This window comes from Rosa rugosa, chromosome 6 (assembly GCF_958449725.1).
Source record: "Rosa rugosa chromosome 6, drRosRugo1.1, whole genome shotgun sequence".
Classification (NCBI taxonomy): domain Eukaryota; kingdom Viridiplantae; phylum Streptophyta; class Magnoliopsida; order Rosales; family Rosaceae; genus Rosa; species Rosa rugosa.
Genome location: NC_084825.1, coordinates 40,321,208 through 40,340,008, shown reverse-complemented (window position 1 = coordinate 40,340,008; position 18,801 = coordinate 40,321,208). Strand labels below are relative to the sequence as shown.

General features: G+C 38.8%; 2 protein-coding genes and 2 pseudogenes across 2 annotated transcripts; 3 read left to right on the top strand and 1 right to left on the bottom strand.

Moving 5' to 3' along the window:
• Positions 1 to 2,630, bottom strand: LOC133717964 (ras-related protein RABA3). The gene is made up of 2 exons (XM_062144736.1): positions 2,204 to 2,630; positions 1 to 724 (listed from the first exon to the last, which is right to left on the bottom strand). The coding sequence occupies exons 1-2, from the start codon at positions 2,476 to 2,478 to the stop codon at positions 280 to 282; spliced, it is 720 nt and encodes a 239-aa protein (XP_062000720.1). The 5' UTR covers positions 2,479 to 2,630; the 3' UTR covers positions 1 to 279.
• Positions 2,631 to 6,449: 3,819 nt separating this feature from the next.
• LOC133717965 (uncharacterized) lies at positions 6,450 to 7,297 on the top strand. Its single transcript, XM_062144737.1, has one exon. The coding sequence runs from the start codon at positions 6,527 to 6,529 to the stop codon at positions 7,103 to 7,105; it is 579 nt and encodes a 192-aa protein (XP_062000721.1). The 5' UTR covers positions 6,450 to 6,526; the 3' UTR covers positions 7,106 to 7,297.
• A 145-nt stretch (positions 7,298 to 7,442) lies between these two features.
• LOC133717966 (heat shock cognate 70 kDa protein-like) lies at positions 7,443 to 10,798 on the top strand (annotated as a pseudogene).
• Positions 10,799 to 16,038: 5,240 nt separating this feature from the next.
• LOC133717963 (heat shock cognate 70 kDa protein-like) lies at positions 16,039 to 18,801 on the top strand (annotated as a pseudogene).

Genomic DNA, 18,801 nt, shown 5'->3' with positions numbered 1-18,801 from the left:
TAGATTCAAATAACTAGATATATCATGCTTACAATCATACTACATCCTAATCCCATACAACTAAACTTGTAAGCAACATAAAAATGCTTCATCCTACGGTTTATAGTTCAAATACTTTAGTACTAGTACTTTCTGTGCATGGCAATAAGAATCTAGTAAAAAAATATGCCACTGCCTGCCACAGTAGAATTGTCCATAGTCCAAGATAATAACACAAAAAAGTAGTACATGCATATATCGCTCCTTGATAATCGGTTCTTATAAGAACAAGGAACTGGATCAACAAGAGCAAGCAGACAACTTCTTCATCTCGCTAATTTCCAAATCAGACCCAGAAATGACATCAATTTTTGCTCCAATCCCATCAATGGGTTTCTTCCCATTCCCACATTCCAGTGCTTTTTTAGACGTCACTCTACTGTATATCTCCTCTAGTACCCTAAAGAATGCACTGTCCACATTGTTGCCGCTGAAGGCCGATGTCTCAGAGAAGAACAGCTCTTGCTCCTCGGCAAACTCGACTGCATCTTCAGTCGGAACATTCCTCTGATCGCCGAGATCAGCCTTGTTCCCGATCAGCATGATCACGATCGAGCTGTCCGCATGTGCCCGGAGCTCCTCGACCCACCTAGCCACATGATCGAACGTCGGCCTCTTGGTGATGTCGTATACCAGCATTGCCCCGAGTGCACCTCTGTAATAGGCACTTGTAACAGCTCGATACCTGTGATCAAATAATCTCGCATGTTATGTTAACGAAATGTTTATTGCAAGTTATTTTTTAGAAATTCTTCTATATACCGCTGATGCAAGTGAACTAGCAGATTCAAGAGATCTCAAGTGAACTAGCAGATTCAAGAGATCTCAATTGTTGATATTTACATGCAATCTTTTTTTGTCATAACAAAAAATATACTTTATGTTATTCAGCCGTCTACTCTTATTAGTGCGAAAACATGTTGGTTTACTGAATACATTCTCGTTATTTTTAGCATCTTCTTCTCACCATCAGTATGTACTATTCTTGGCCCAATTCAATGCAAACTGAGTGACATCCAGTTCCAATGCATTCATACAGTACAGACGTACAGTTGGTGCTACTGATGCAGAAAATACAGGGAGCCCTTTGGCCCAAAACTCATGTTCTCATAACTACAGCACCCACTCAAAATCAGAACCCTACGAACGTGAATGTCTGTCATCTATGGCACAAATAAAACAAAAATTGAGAAAGATTAACTTGCTACGGATATCAAGCCCGTGGGGAATTATTATTATTATTATTATTATTTTATTATTTTAAGGGATCGTTTATTAGACTAATTTTTCGATCATATATTGGGATTTCGACCATTCAGTTCTTAGCTTTATATGAGTAGATCACTTCTATAAATTTTCAGTCAAATTGATGATCGTTAAGACATTCATAACTGTGATTTACAATTATAAGCATGAAAGGTTCAGGTTGGACAGATTTAATTCGTTCATTAATTCAATATAGTTCGATACCTCAACGACCATTAATTTGACTGAAATTTTGCAGAAGTGATATACTCATATAGAGTTAAAAACTAAACGGTCCATATCCCAACATGTGTTCGAAAAGTTAGTACAAGTAAGAGATCTTTTATGACTGAGTACAAGTAAGAAAGTTACTTTACAATAAAATATCGTACTTTGCTAGCTCACAATATACCGTAGTTGAGTTGAGAGTAATATCAATTAATATTACAGCAAGCATGTCGGTTATAATTATAATATTTTCATATGTTGTTATAGCTACATTTATAGCTGAAACATAGGACATGCAGAAGAGGTTGAATTTTACTAGGTAGTAATCAGGTTCGAATCCAATGTAGGTGCTGTTACACTTCATAAATTTGCTTAATACATTTTGCATCAAATGAAATAATGTTGGTGTTTCAGATCGTGCTCGCCCTAGATCTCGTGTATTAGTTATTAACAAAGTATGTGTTCCAAAATATAATTTGGTCAGCAATTTTGGCTAGTCGAGCATTTTTCACCCGATTATTGTCATACAGTACTTAAACTATTTTGAATTCGCTTAATAAGTGAAACTGTGAAAGTAACAGTAATCTATACCAGATATATATGAATCATAAAGATATGAGATCATTAAAATCCTTTCTAGCTTTTGAAGATCAAAATGAGAGAGAGACAGAGAGGGAGAGATGAATCAAACCTTTCTTGGCCAGCAGTATCCCAGATCTGGGCCTTGATGAGTTTTCCTTTAATAGTGACACTCCTGGTCTGAAACTCAACCCCAATAGTAGACTTGGAGTCGAAGCAAAACTCATTCTTAGTAAACCTCGACAGTATCTGAGTCTTCCCCACAGCTGAGTCTCCAATAACCACCACCTTGAACACATAGTCTATCTTCTCCTGAACATGATGACCATTGCTGAGATTCTCCTTCTGATACCTCTCAGCTTCAACCCCATTCATTTCCTGGTTCATTTTGAAACTGGACCTGAAAATGGACTCGGTCTTTTTGGTCTATGAGGTTAAGTAGGAAAGTCAGTAAGGAACAGAGGAAAAGAGGTTGAAGACAAGACAGGGTTGAGGAGAGAGGAAGGAAGAAAGAGGGCATCAAATAATAATGGAATTTGGTCCGGTCTTTGTCTTCTCTTTTTAATGCTTTGAAGAAAAGTGGACGTACCCTGCATTATTTAACGTTGAATAGTGTAGAATGATTGTTAGAGTAAGTTGACTCGTTGGGTCACTCACTATTCACTGCTTTTTAGTGTTATTTTCACCTCCTGGGTCACGAGTACTGAGTATAGTGTATTTCGTGCCCTGGATCACTTTCTGGGTCACCATGATGACCTGCACAGTGTATTTGGTGTCTTGGGTCGCGGGCACAGTGTATTTCGTGACCCAGAGAATGAAAATATACACTAAAAAGCAGTAAATAATATGTGACCCGGTAACCAAACGGGTGAACTTGCTCTTAGAGCAAAGCACCGTAGGTCAGAAACTCTACAGGTTTTGCTTATATATAATATATACAATGAGTCATTTGGGTTTTTGATCCACTTGGGATTTGGGGAATTATATATTAAAGGGGTTGATCCAGATAAGCAGCATATATATTAACTAATGTCTTTAGACTTTGTGGCTTAATCCAGGGCATTTGCCACTAATGTTATCATTAAAGTTGATACAAAGTGGGTTTGTCCTTGATAATGAACCAACGCATTTGAAGCCTTCGTGACTTCGTGTAGTTTGGGTGGGGACGCGGGGTTACATTGTTTATAACTCTACTATATATTAATTGAGATTGTCTTATATTGTTTTTTTTTTGAAGCGCCCAAGGGCGAGAAAATATATTCATCATAAGCCAGAATATGCCGTTACATACATTTCCGCTACCAACTAGACAGACAAGAAGATAGTGGTAGTACCCACAGTGGTACATATAAAATAGACCTACTCATTGTACAATCAAATACCTAGACATAGCGGGACCCCCCTTGGTACTACGCCTTTGAGATGGTCTTATATTGTTAAACTGTCAATCGTTTCAATTAAGATAAATATAATTTAAATTTATCTAATTGCGTACGTATAAAACATTATATGTACGCAATTTAATAAATTTAAGTTATTTTATTTGTAACTTAAACGACTCAATATGTGTATAATTTACATTAATAGTTCAACAATAGCAGTTCTCTTGAAATCATAGCTATACATAATAAAGGCTAGGGCATAGCTAACTACTTATATATGATACAAGACATACAACATTTTCAACATTTTCAAAAAAAAAAAAAAAAAGACATACAACCCGATCTCTACCAAATAGTTTAGCATCATCACATTCTTGCTGTCACTAAAGATCAGAACCTCTCTTATTAGATCTTTATGACCTGCTTCGAATTATTGGATAATTATACCTAGCTATATAAGTATATATGTGTATGCATGAGTGTTATGGGCCCATAACAGCAAACCCAATACAGGGAACAACTTTTATGTAACCCACTTTCGTCCGGAAAATACTACAATTGGTCATCTTTAAATGTGATGTTAATTGGCACCGACAAAGTGTTTGGTGCAGCAACATTTGGAATCAAATAGTAATGGTGATGATATCAAAGAAGATAGAGATCGAGGAATATAGGAGTCGAGGAGAGGGAACACAACCCAGTGCTTATAGTTATTGCTACGTACCGAATGGTTATGAGTCCAGAGCTTACAATATTGTTATTATTGTATGTCAATTTTGGAAATGTCTACAGAGGTGATCAGTGGCGGATTCAGAATACAAAAGTGGCAGGCTAATCGAAGATTGCTTATAAGAATTTTTTTTGGAAAATAATGTTTCTAAAATTTTTGAGACACTAAGAATTAAACAAGATTTTATTCAAAAGAAAAAAAAAAAAAAGAGCAGAATTAAACAAGAATTTTTTTTTTTTTAAAAGAAACACTTATAGAAAATTTACAAAACAAAGGAAGAAAATTGTAACCAAAGGAAGAAAATAGGGGAAAGAGGAAAAGAAACAAGAGAAGAAAATATTGTAAGCAAAGAAGAATGGAGAAGAAAATGGATGAAAAAAAAAAAAACAGGAAAAGAGGCAGAAAACACATAAAAATGGGCAAGTGGGGGTTCGAACCCACGCAGCCAACTGAACCATAGTTGGTTTCATGAAAAGGAAACCACATCATGAAACCACATATACTATATACTATATTTGCATAATTCTGGGTTGGGCTACATCCCAAATAGTCCACAACGTGGATCCGCCACTGGAGGTAACCCAGTAGAGACAAATGACAATGATTATGGTTCATAGGAGTTATGGCATGTATATGTCTTTGAAATGGAAGTTAGAATGGATCAAAAAGAGGAGTGTGAATGATTAAAAACTAGGAATCAACGATGTTCTTATAAATGTGAAAAATCAGGAAATTCAATTACCGGTGTTATTGTTCAATATACACATGCATGTCAAGTCTTAAAGACATACATCACTTGAGAACTCTGCTTCCAACCTTTTACAACACTTCATAGAATGAATGTATGCATTTTCCAATTTTGCAAATCTTCACCCAATATATATATATGCTGACCGGCATGAAGGGGAGGGCGGCGGGGTGGAGGATCGGCCTGAGATTGCTCTATTCGATGGGTGTGCCGCACATGGCGGGACGGCAGGATCTCTGTGCGCGATCGGGAGGAGGGGTGACGTTGGCAGCCTTCTTTCTGGGCTTGGGCTTGGGCTCGGTGACTGTTGGGCCTGGGCCTTGGTTTGGTCTCTAGTCCAAAAATTTGTTTCTTTTATGCTTTATTACTTTATTATGTCTTATTGCAGTTTAGTAATACGTGGCTTGATGCCTACAATAAGTCCCTACCACTCTTTGGTAGGGCGACGTGGGCTTGGTCCCGGTATGCACACTATGTGTGTCTTGTCTGGCCTAGCGAGGCGGCGAGCTGTTTGTTTGGTCAAATGGACGCAACCTCCTAGTGACAGGATGAAATTGAGTGCCGCCGGATTTATTTCCGTGCGGCAACATAGTGGGAAAGCTGTGCTATTTGTAATTATGCTTCTTCGTTATAGAGTTATCTTTCTGGTATGTCACCGCTATGTCAAAGCAAATGGAGTTGCCATTCGTGTACTCTTTGCTAATTGGTGCTTGTTAGAATACATAGACTTTGTGGAGAATCTTGGTATTATTTCAGGATATTCTCTTTATGCTTCTTGTAATCTGGGGTTCAGGCTCTACGTCCCCCCCATGTATTCTGCAATTTCGTTAATCAAGGCTTGAAGGCAACATTTCAAAAAATAATAATAATAAAAAATAATATATATATATAAAATAGTACATCAAACCCGCACCCAAACATTTATTTTGCCGTGTTTTCTTTTTTTAATTCAACGTGTAAATTTTTTAAGAATGAACAGTTTCAATCATTGAATTACATTATATGGTAGTCGAAAAAATTGAAAGTCTGCACTTTTCATTCTTCTTTTTTCTCTCATAAGAATCCGGTTAAGTAGACATTTCCTGACCCTCCCTAATCATATATATATATATATATATATATATATATATATATATATATATATATATATATATATATATATAAGAAATAGTACATCAAACCCGTACCCAAACATTTATTTTGCCGTGTTTTCTTTTTGTAATTCAACGTGTAAAATTTTTAAGAATGAATTTCTCTCATAAAAATCCGGTTAAGTAGACATTTCCCGACCCTCCCTAATCAAATTGAATCCTTTCTGTTTCAACAAAATCATCAAGGCTTATAATTGATAGTGCAACTACTGCTTAATTACATTTATACATGGTGGGTGAACTGGTTTGATTATGGGCCGAGCTATAAGGCCTCTTCATAACTTTGCTTACGTTTCAAGCCCGCAAGTCCGCAACGTTGCGCTTCCACTCCTTTTAATCCAGAAAAATTGCTTTCAACGGTAACATACTCCAATTCCTTTGTCATTCAGTGGCTGAAAACTGAAACCTATCCTCATCTTCCTCCATGGAAACATTCTCAAGCTCTGTCTCAACTCTCAAAGTCCCAAGCACCCTTCTTTCAACTCCATCTCGTGAACTACTCCACCATTTCAAGACCTCTCACAACACCCACAAACTTCCTCCACAAACCCACCTCCACAAAACCACCACCAAAACCACCTTTTTCACCCAAAAGCCTCTAACTTTATCCACACCCTCATTCTCAATCCCCACAAAAACCCTTTTCTCATCTCCAAATCTCCACAAAAACCCAGCTTCTGGTTATGCAGCTGCTCTCCTGGACATTGCTCAATGCAACAGGACACTTGATTTGGTCCACAAGGATGTGAAGAGGTTCTTGCAGTTGCTCCACAACAAGCAGGTTCAAGCGGTTTTGGAAAGCCCATTTGTGGGTTTGGAGGAGAAGGGCCAAGTGATGAAGCTGGTGGCCCAGAAAGGGAAATTCAACAAGCACTTGGTGAATTTGGTGAAGATGTTGGTTGAGAAAAGTAGAGTGGGGATTGTGAAGGAAATGTTGGAGGAGTTTGGGAGGATTTGCAGTGAGCTCTCTGGGGCTAATCAAGGATTGCTAAGAGGGCTGTGAAGGTGAAGGTGAGGAATATGGTCTATGATGAAAGCTTGACTTATTAGTTTGCTGTATGATACTAGTCATAATACCATAAGCAATGTAAAATAATACCATAAGCAATGTAAAGATTGCATTTTGCAATCTAGGAAAGAGAATGTAAAAGCAAGTAGTACTTTGTAAATTCATGCTATGAAGTACTTTTCACGATGCTCTGGATCTTGGTAATGATCGGTATCAGTTGCCCACAATTATGACCCAGTTTTTAAATTTAATTTATGATCATGAACATATGTAATGCTTCATCTGTATTGTTTAGTAACATTAACACCACTGCGATAATAGGTTGTGCTGTGCAAGGATAGTATGTTAGATTGCAATTGAGTCGAATTTGATATCAATCGTAAGAAATTTGTTATGGACCGTAGTATCATACAAATCCCTGGAAAAAAAAACAGGGAAATAAATTTCTCATCATGTTATGTACATTGTATACTGTGTCTCATAACATCGTGTTGGAAAGAGTGGGACTGACCCAAAATAAATTCCAATAGACCGATTACATTCCCCAACTCTTCCACTGATGGTTTAAATTCTAAAGACCACTCTATCTTCCCACCAAAATAAATTCTGGACACCTACCAAAGCATTCTTCTGAGTCCGCTAGAATAATACAATAGAGCAGAGCTCCAGCTACTACCATTTTTCAACTTCTTATCCTTCTTCAAGTACTCTTAATATTTTCTTTGGTTCGAGTGCTATTAATCTAAGAATGCTGGGAGTAGAAGAGAGTCCTGCAATCGGGATTGATCTGGGGACAACCTACTCGTGCGTGGCCGTGTGGCAGTATGATCATGTAGAAATTATAGTGAATGATCAGGGCAACAGGACCACTCCGTCTCTTGTTGCTTTCACTGATACTGAGCGCTTCATTGGTGATGCGGCATTTAACCAGATCATCAGGAACCCCACCAACTCCATCTTTGGTAAGTTCATCTTCCCACTAGTGTTTTGAGTGAGTACTTTCTATTTTCATAAATTTAGGATGTTGATAATTAATCTGTAATGTGAATAATCTAATATAGAAGATCTAAGATCTGATAACAATTTAGTACTTATAACCAAAAATATATTGTGGAATGAAACATCAAACTGTATTTTGTGATGATTTGTATCAATGTATGCGTCATATGAATGCAAGGTATACCATATATTAATCAATTTCTAAAGACTATGATTTAGATTTAAATCCGAAATAGAGATAAAATGCTTGTGATCTATAGAGATTCAATTCTTGAAAAGTTTGTCATATGTAAGAAGATGCCTCAATTTTTAGGAGAAATGTGTATACTGCTCCTTTAAGTACATGCCTTTGTATCAGTTACTTAAGAGCTTTATCAAATTAGATTAAAGCAAACTAAAGTTCTACACATGAAGATCGAGTAAAATGGATACCTTGAAAAATTCTCAGCTATTGTCCGTTACTTTATCCATTGTGCAGGACAGATGACTACTCTATCCCCTGTTCAACTTCTCGGTTTTTATTATGTAATGCATTTATAGGATGAGTACAACACATGATAATTTCCTTTTTTTTTTTTTTTTTTAACTTAGAAAAAGGAAACTGTATTATGGTATTAGTGTTGTTGTCTAACATATGCACCGGTAAATATGAATGATTTATGGGACCTGTATTAGCAATTTACCAGGCATAACATGATAACACTGCAGTAGTTATAGTATGGCATAGTTTGAGTGAGAGAATGTTGAGTAAGGATGTAGCCATATGATTATCACTAACCAATTTGGTGTTAGATCTTGTAATGAAATAATTTAGTTAGTGCTTGTGTTTCTACGTTTGTCTTTAATTTGCAGATGCAAAGAGATTAATTGGTAGCCTGGTAGGAGATTCAGTGACAAAACCGTTCAAAATGATTTGAAACTCTGGCCATTCAGGGTCATTGAAGGACCTGGTGACAAACCAATGATTATGGTTACCCACAAAGGTCAAGAGAAACAAATTGCTGCTGAAGAAGTCTCATCTATGGTTCTTGGAAAGATGCGGGAGATTGCTGAGGCATTCCTCGGCTCAACTGTGAAGAATGCAGTGGTCACTGTCCCTGCTTACTTCAGTGACGCACAACGTCAAGCTACAAAGAGAGCTGGTGCCGCTGCTGGCCTAAATGTCATGCGAATTATTAATGAACCAACTGCCACAGCCATTGCTTATGGAACTGACAAGAAGGCAGGCTGGTATGGCAAAAGAAATGTGATGGTTTTTGACTTGGGTGGTGGAACTTTAGATGTGTCACTACTTACCATAGGGGATGGTGTCTTTGAAGTGAAGGCCACTGCTGGAGACACTCACCTTGGAGGCAAAGACTTTGACAACAGAATGGTCAACTTTTGTGTTGGACAATTTAAAAGGAAGCATGATTTGGACGTGACTGGAAACTCGAGAGCCCTCAGGAGGTTGAGAAATGCTTGTGAGAAGGCAAAGAGGAGACTTTCTTATGCATTTGAAACTGAAATTGACATTGACTGTTTGGATCAGGGTATTGATTTCTCTACAACTTTTACTCGTGCCAAATTTGAACAACTGAACGTGGATTTCTTTAACAAGTGTATGGAGCCTGTGGAGAAATGTTTAAGGGATGCTAACATGGAAGTAAGCAGTGTCCATGATGTAGTTCTTTCGGGCGGCTCTTCTAGAATTCCCAAGGTGCAGGAACTATTGCAGAAAATGTTCAAAGGGGAAGGAATTATGCAAGGGCATTAATCCGGATATGGCAGTGGCATATGGTACGGCTGTTCAAGCTGCCGTCCTGAGTGGGAATGGAAATGGAAATGGAAAGATTCACGACTTCACTCTTGGATGTGACCCCTCTTTCACTTGGGTTAGATGTTGATAAATATGATGGTTCCAAGAATTTCATGAAGGTTGTGATTCCAAGAAACTCTAGAATTCCTCTTACGAAGAAGACACGTGTAACTACTAGCATTGACAACCAATCCACAGTGTGCTTTCCAGTTTAGGAAGGGGAGAGTAGAGTAGCTACAGAAAACAACTTTTTGGGTAAATTTTGTATTGAAGGCATTTCTCCAGCTCCTCAGGGTGTTCCTAAGTTCGATGTTTGTTATGATATTGATGCGAATGGCATCCTGAGTGTGTCTGCTGAAGTGCTGAGGACAAGTCAACTGGCAAAAAGAAAGGCATTACCATCAATAGTGATAGAAGGAATTTTGGAGGAATTGAGATGGTTGATTAAGTATGACAGATTATGTTTCAACCGAGTTAGTATAATTCATTTCTACTGACTTGACAGTGAGTAAATCTGTGACTAATGCACATGTTTCTCTTATTCTTGACCAATGACTTAATTACTATCGGCTTGCCAATGGTTTTCATTTAGTGGTGCTGTGTTGGCTATTGCTGAATGTTATCAGGGCTTAGGAGTTATGCAAGGACATAACAGCAGATGAGGCAGCTGCATAACTGAGCCATTACTGCTCAACTTCTTCATTCTAGTGTGCCTACATCTATGGGTGTCATAGTAGCCGTACTTTGTTACTCCATTTTAGACTACAAAGGGCAAGCAGTTTGGCATTAACATCTTTCTTGTTACATGACAGTATCGAAGTATGGCATTTTGTTAAAATAAAAATGCCGCTTGTTTTGTAATAATTCAATGATTATTACAGATTTGCAGTAGTGTGCAATGGTATAAATTTTTTTTTATGAGTGTTGCTATTTGAACCCAGCAAATATCTTTAAGTACCTAGGATTCTAAATATTTTCCTGTATTTCCCACCTTACCATTGTTTTACATACACTGTATCTAACAATACAACCCCAGCAGGCCAGCAAACATCATCTTTAAAGAACAATGGAGCCAGAATTTATTTCACTGTATTGAATAATGAGGATACAAGGGCATTAGTGCAGATGAGGCATTAGTGATGAAAGGGTGATAAAGTAGGACTATGTTGTTAATTGGGTTATTCAAGGTCCTTGAGACAAGCTGCTGATTGTGGTTACCCACAAGGGTCAAGAGACACTGTTTGCTGCTGAAGAAGTCTGATCCATGGTTCTTGGAAAAATGCAGGAGATTGCTGAGGCCTTCCTCGGCTCACTATTTGAATAATGCAGTTTTTACCGTCCTGCTTACTTCAATGACTCACAATATCAAGCTACAGAAGACGCTGGTGCCACTTCTGGCCTAAATACTATGCGTACATCAATGAACCAACAGCCGCGCAGCCATTGCTTAGGGACTTGGAGGCGAACACTTTGATCTTTGATAACAGGATGGTGAATTACTGTGTTAAAAAATTTGAGATGAAACGTATTTGGACGTGAGTGGAAACTTCAGAGCTCTTAGGAGGTTAAGAAAGGTATCCCCGTCGATCAATAGTGACGAAGGAATTTTGGAGATTGAGAATGTGAGATGGTGGATAAAGTATGACAAGGGTATTAGTGCAGATGAGGCATTAGTGAAGAAAGGGTGATAAAGTAGAGGGGCATGGTAGAAACTAGAAACTTTGAGGCAGAAGTTAAACAAAAATATTTTGGGGGTGTGTATTAAGTAATTAGACATGTGTAAATATTTTTTTTTTGTTCTTTACACAAAGCTAAAAGAGAAAAATAAACTAAATTTCATCATTAGGTTCCCCTTTATAAGTAGAAGATTGTGAGTTTGACATTAGTTTGATGTGATGTATAAAAAAAAAAAAAATTACAAACAACTATGAAACAAACAAGATGGGACCATATTTGTGACCATATGTGGGAGATGGGCTAACCCTAAAACTATAAAGCAGGCTCTAATGGATTTAGTATGACAAGGGCATTAGTGCAGATGAGGCATTAGGCCATTAGTGAAGAAAAGGTAATAAAGTAGAGGGGCATATATAGTAGAAACTTTGAGGCAGAAGTTAAACAAAGAGATTTTAGGGGTGTGTATTTTTTTTTTAGAATAAAAGAAAATTTATTAATTCAAGATATTACAACAACGGGGATGACTCTGTAAAATCCCTACTCCAACTAGAAAAGATGATATTCTCATGTACACACCCAATTGGTCTCGCGGAAAAGCCACCATTAAACGACTACGATGGTAGCCCGGACATTGGTAATGCGCACCAATATTTCCGCTTGGGTTATGCAATATCGCATGCAGCTATGCTAATTCGTCTATGACTCATAGCAGCCACTCAACTTTTATTTGCGTTACAGCTAGTGACTGGGTTCGAGTCTAATATCTCGTATTTATGCATATTTGAGTGTGCGGTTCATGTGCCAATTGCGCCGCCACAGCGCATCAACATGAGTCATTGCAACGAATGCATATATATATATTTGTTGGACATGAGTCTCCAACTATAAGTCCGCTATGTAGAACCCTTGACAGGCGATCTCTATTTCGCTGGATTTGCGAATTGTCACTTTGATGAGACAGTCTTCCCGTCGTTAGGGGGAGATTAGAACGTCAATGTTCAACAAGAACTACAAGAATTGTCGTGGTCTGTCCCCACTATGTCTCATCTTGATCCCCTAAAAGTGACGAGATCACATATACCTGCTGCAAACATGCCTGCAAGGATTGATGTCCCCACAAGAGGACATGGTGCCACCCAGAGAAGATGGGTACTGCACCACTACCATGGATGGTGGTATGGTGACGAGACAAAGGTGGCATAATGGTGTCATAGGCCATGGGTTCCGCTAGAGAGAGTAGGAGACCCATAGGTTCGATGGATTCTCGCCCTAAGAAGAGAGCGAGTTTGGCACAACTTGATCCATTGATCATTGATACTCAAAATCCGTCTCATGAGAATATTTTGGATTGTGGTTATGTCCAAGAGACATCGTTGGGGGACGCCTCAATGTTAGAACCAATTCCTGAGAATATAGAGATCTCTACGAACTACACTAGTGTACATGAGGACGTGGAATTATTGAGACCAATGACATCGAACCTTACTCCGTTGAAGAATGCCAACGTAGAGAAAATTGGCCTAAATGGAAAGATGCGATCCAGGTTGAATTGGATTCACTAACGAAGAGGAAGGATTTCGGGGCTGAGATGCCAACACCTCCTAACATAAAACCTGTTGACATTAGTAGGTCTTCGTTAGATAGCGTGACGAGAAAAAGAGATGGTAATCTCACCTTATGGCTCAAAGTTTCTCACAACGCCCTGGAATCGACTACGAGAAGACATATTCTCTCGTAATGGATGTCATTGCACTCCACTACCTTGTCAGTTTGGTAGTTTCCAAATAACTGAACATGCAGCTTACAAATGTGATCACTACATATCTTTATGGGGATCTAGATACGGAATATAATGAAGGTTCTTGTGAACTTCATTTACCCAAGTCAAGTGGCTCTAGACCACGGAGCACGTTTGCAACGAGGTTGAAACGCTCACTAAAGTGACTACTTGATTGGGAAGGGATATGATGAACTATGCCCACACGTTCCCATGACAAGTTTCGGATTTGCAATTGTCGCGGTTTATGTTGATAAATATAATTGGAACCCTTGTGAGTTAAGGAAAACCGCTGAACACCTGAAATCCGAGTTTGAGAGGAAGGACCTTGGGAGAACACGGTTTTGTATACCGTGTCAATAGATGCTTACGCATTTTGATAAAGTCAAAGATGCACTCCCATGGTGGTCCGTAGTCTTGGCCCTAAAAGGGATCTGTTTCGTCCCAGGGATGATGACGAAGACGTGTTAATAACAGAAGTGCTTACTTATGTACAATAGGCGCATTATTGTACTTAGCACAATACAAGACTAGACACCTCAATTGTTATGAACTTGTTGGCTAGATATAGCCTCGTGCCAACGCAACGCCATTAGATTGGTATAAAGACAATCTTTCGATATTTGAGAGGTACGATTGATATGGGCTTGTTCTATCCCTACAGAGAAAAGAGATAACTGAAGTGTGGGATCGGACCCCACAAGGCAAAATGCCACATTCCGTGCTCCTCCTCCCCTCCATCAAAATGACAACATGCACTTCTAAATATTGAAGTGAACCAAATCCGATCTGAGGATAATGTAGCGGACTTATTTACTAAGTCGTTACCAAAATCCACCTTCGAGAAACATATGAAAAGCATCGGATTAAGAAAGTTATCCGAACTCCTATGATTGTAGCAATCAGGGGGAGATATTGACATCAGTGGGAGGCATGATGTCTACAAGTTCGATCTCGAAGAGTGAAGGACGTGTTGTGCTCTTTTTGTCCTTCGACCAGGGTTATTTTTGTCCCACTGGGTTTTTGTTACCTGGCAAGGTTTTTAACGAGGCAACAATCAAAGCGTCATCGCCAAGTTTGAGCGGCACAAGGGGGAGTGTTGAAGGATGTCGACATAATGTGTGCCTCTACAAACTAGGGTTTAGAGTTGTAATAGGAATGTGTTCTAGGTATTCAATTGTAATCGGATTCTATTACCTTTTGGGTACCTTGTAACTCCCTATTTAAAGGGCTCTTATTATCAATAATAAACACAATTGCATTCTCCTACAACAATATACTCATACCCCTAATGTAGAACCCGTGGTTACAGACACTATGAGCCGATATGACTCAACTCTAACCACATGAATCGCCCACTCTTCCGGGCTACAGGCAATCAACCTATCTCAGGAGTTCCGATACATCCTTATAGCCATATAGCAAAACCGCCAGTATACGTGTAGGGGCATCTCCCCATTTCATTGACGATAAGAAAACATTGAAATGAAAACAAATAGTACGTCCTTGGAGATCGATGCCACCATAACAATGGCACAACCACTACACCAAAATACCCAAATTCTTGCTCAATAGAGGAGAGACTTATTAGACCTAACCAAAAACCAAAAAATAAAAACCTAATAAACCAAAATAAAAAATTGCATTGATTTGCTATCATGTTCCACAAATTGACTCCAGTTCCCTGAAAACTGTCACAATAAGGTGGTGACTCACAACGTCGATAGTCTCGATCGCAAAACTCATACAACCGGTCCAAGGCAGAACCACCGCCATCCCCAACCATGGGAGAACTCCTTGAATTCGTCCCAGCCACCAACAAACCACCAACCGTACCCCACCCAACAGAGATCATCGTTGGACCACCCACACATAGGCTTCCTTGTCATAGACTTACCAGCCTCCCTGTCAAGAAAGACCGACTCCGATGTCCACCGTTGTCAACCATCTTGGTCTTGGCAAACCTGCCCTAGATCTGACTAGCAGTAACACTTACCCCTTGTAGCCCCACCGAGAGAATCGAACCTCACAGTGCCCGCCTTTGCATAGCGACCCGCCGGCAGAGTGGTCTCTCTCTAGCAATAGATCACCATGAAACCATCATCTTCTGCTGTGTAACATTGAAAGCATCTCGCCACAACCACCCACTCTGACCACCACCAACCACCACATGAAAATATGCCAGTCCAGCTGCACCCATCACACATCGACGAGGCAAGAAGCCACCACTGACAGGAGGGCGCCACCGGACAAAGCACATATAAAAACCCTGTGTTTTCCAAAACCTAGGGATTCTCTCCTAGAAACTCGAAGCTCTAGAAACTCTGTTTAGCTTTAGGGGTGTGTATTAAGTAATTAGACATGTGTAAATAAAATTTCTCATCCCCTTTTTTCTTTACACAAAGCCAACAAAAAAAAAAGAAGTTTCATCCGTAAATAGAAGATTAATTGTGATTATTCATGGCATAATTTTCCCTTTATAAGTGGAAGATTGTGAATTCGACTTAAAAAAAACTAATATTTGACGTGAATATAAAAAAAAAATTACAAAGAACTATGAAACAAACAGGATGGGACCCTATTTGTGACCATATGTGGGAGATGGGCTAAAATTTGATCCAAAGTGGAGTTATAGTTAAAGCAGAGTTATACTTAAATTTTCTACTTTGAAGACTTCAAGTAGTCTTATTCTTTTATTCGAGTACGTTCTACTCTTATTCTGAGAATGGCGGCAGAAGACAAGGGTCATGCAATTGGGATTGACTTGGGAACAACCTACTCATGCGTAGCGGTGTGGCAGATTGATCGATCATGTAGAAATCACAGTGAATGATCAGGGCAACAGAACCAGCCCATCTCTTGTTGCTTTCACTGATACTGAATGTTTCATCGGAGATGCGGCTTTGAACCAGACCATCTGAAACCCTAACAACTCCATCTTTGGTAAGTTCATCTTCCCACAGCAGTGTTTTGATCGACATGTTATTTTCTATCTTCAAATTTGAATGATTTAGTATTGCTTAGAATTTTCCTTGCTACGTTTAATTGGGATAACTTTGGTTGCAAGGTATCGCATGAACTAAGCAATTTGATACCCTACTTAGTGTTTCGTAATTTTACAGACCAGAGATCAAATACTTTTGATCTCATGAAGTGTAACTAAAGTATACACCTTATTCTGGGAAACTCTAAGATGAAATATATATGTATATATAGTTCTCCTTAACTACAGACGTTAGATCTTATAAATTTAGAAAGGTTCAGTTCCCAATCTGGTGCCTGTACTCTCATGAATCTTGTGCATGACTTCTTTATCAAAGAGAGTTGATCAGAGAATGCTATAGGTACCCATTTTGGGGAACTTTCTTTCAGGTACTATATTTTCCGATTCATTATAGTCAGCATGAAGGATATATAAATAATATTGTTAAAAGGTACTACAATCCACTTAATTATTTTCTTGTATCCTTAACATATTAGTATGGTAGATGTATTATAGTACCCTTGCTAAATGAATGATATAATAAGCTATATATGCAGCAATCCACCAGTTATTAGTGTTTGAATTTCAATTTAGGACTAGTTTGGGGTTGCTGTGACTTTAAAAAAAAAAACCGCTTATGCTGGGACTGATAGCAGCTTTTAGAGTTGCTTCTATAATCTGTTGCCAATCACCTATATTTTTTTTAATTAAAGCTGTTTTTTTAAGTTTACCAAACATCTTAAAACCTAAAACTTTAGAAAAAAACTGATTTTTGTCAAAGCAAAGCAATCTCAAACTAGGCCTTAGTATATGCTGTCTTCATTTAGCAATATGATAAATTTATAATCACTAACCAATTGGCATTACACTTTGTAAGTAAAAAATTTCTATATTCCCTTGTTTCTTTTTCTTGTTGGATTGTGTTCTAAATTGGACATTGATTTGCAGATGCGAAGAGGTTAATTGGTAGGAGATTCAGTGATGAAACTGTTCAAAATGATTTGAAACTCTGGCCATTCAAGGTCATTGAAGGTCCAGGTGACACACCGATGATTGTGGTTACCCACAAGGGTCAAGAGAAAAAGTTAAATGCAGAAGAAGTCTCATCCATGGTTCTTGGAAAGATGAAGGAGATTGCTGAGGCTTATCTCGGGTCAACTGTGAAGAATGCAGTTGTCACTGTCCCCGCGTACTTTAATGATGCACAACGTCAAGCTACAAAGAATGCTGGTGCCACTGCTGGGCTTAATGTCATGCATATCATCAATGAACCAACTGCCACAGCCATTGCTTATGGACTTAACAAGAAGGCAGGAAGGCATAGCAAAAGAAACGTGATGGTATTTGACTTGGGCGGTGGAACTTTAGATGTGTCTCTACTTACCATAGGGGATGGTGTGTTTGAAGTGAAGGCCACAGCTGGAGACACTCATCTTGGAGGCGAAGACTTTGATAACAGAATGGTGAATTTCTGCATTGAAAAGTTCAAGAGCAAGCATGATTTGGACGTGAGTGGAAACTCCAAAGCTCTTAGAAGATTAAGAAATGCATGTGAGAAGGCAAAGAGGAGGCTCTCATTTGCGTTTACAACTGACATTGAAATCGACTCTTTGGAGCAGGGTATTGATTTCTATACAACTTTTACTAGCTCCCAAGTTCGAACAATTGAACATGGATTACTTCAGTAAGTGTATGGAGCCGGTGGAGAAATGTTTAAGGGATGCGAACATGGACGTAAGCAGTGTCCATGATGTTGTTCTTTCGGGTGGCTCTTCTAGAATTCCCAAGGTGCAGGAACTATTGCAGAAACTGTTCAAGGGGAAGGAATTATGCAAGGGAATTAATCCGGATGAGGCAGTGGCATATGGTGCGGCTGTTCAAGCTGCTTTCTTGAGTGGGAAGCTTCAGAACTTCAGTATTTTCTTAGATGTCACACCTTTGTCACTTGGGGTGGTAGTCGGCCCAGATCAGACCATCGAATTTCTGGTTCCAAGAAACACTAGAATTCCTGTCATCAAAAATAAATACTTCACTACCATGTACGACAACCAACAGGCTGTCAGATTTGCCATATACGAGGGTGAGAGTAGAATTGCCGCAAATAATAACTATTTGGGAGAATTTACAATGGATGACATTCCTCCTGCCCCTAAGGGAGTCCCTCTACTCAATACTTGGTTCTTTATTGATGCCAATGGTATCTTAACTGTCTCTGCTCAGGATGTCTCTACGGGACAGATGAAAGGAATCAGAATCAACAGTGATAGGAGAAGTTGCCAGATGAAATGATGACTTACGTCATAAGCAATCGCCCCTGCCCAAAATACTTTGGGTTTTTTCTCCCTTATGCATGCTAGAATGCCATTTTGTTGAGGCGAAAATGCCCTCTTGTTGGCTATTCCCATTTTTTCTGTAGTACATTTTCAATTCATTTGGGACTGAAGGAGAAGGAAACA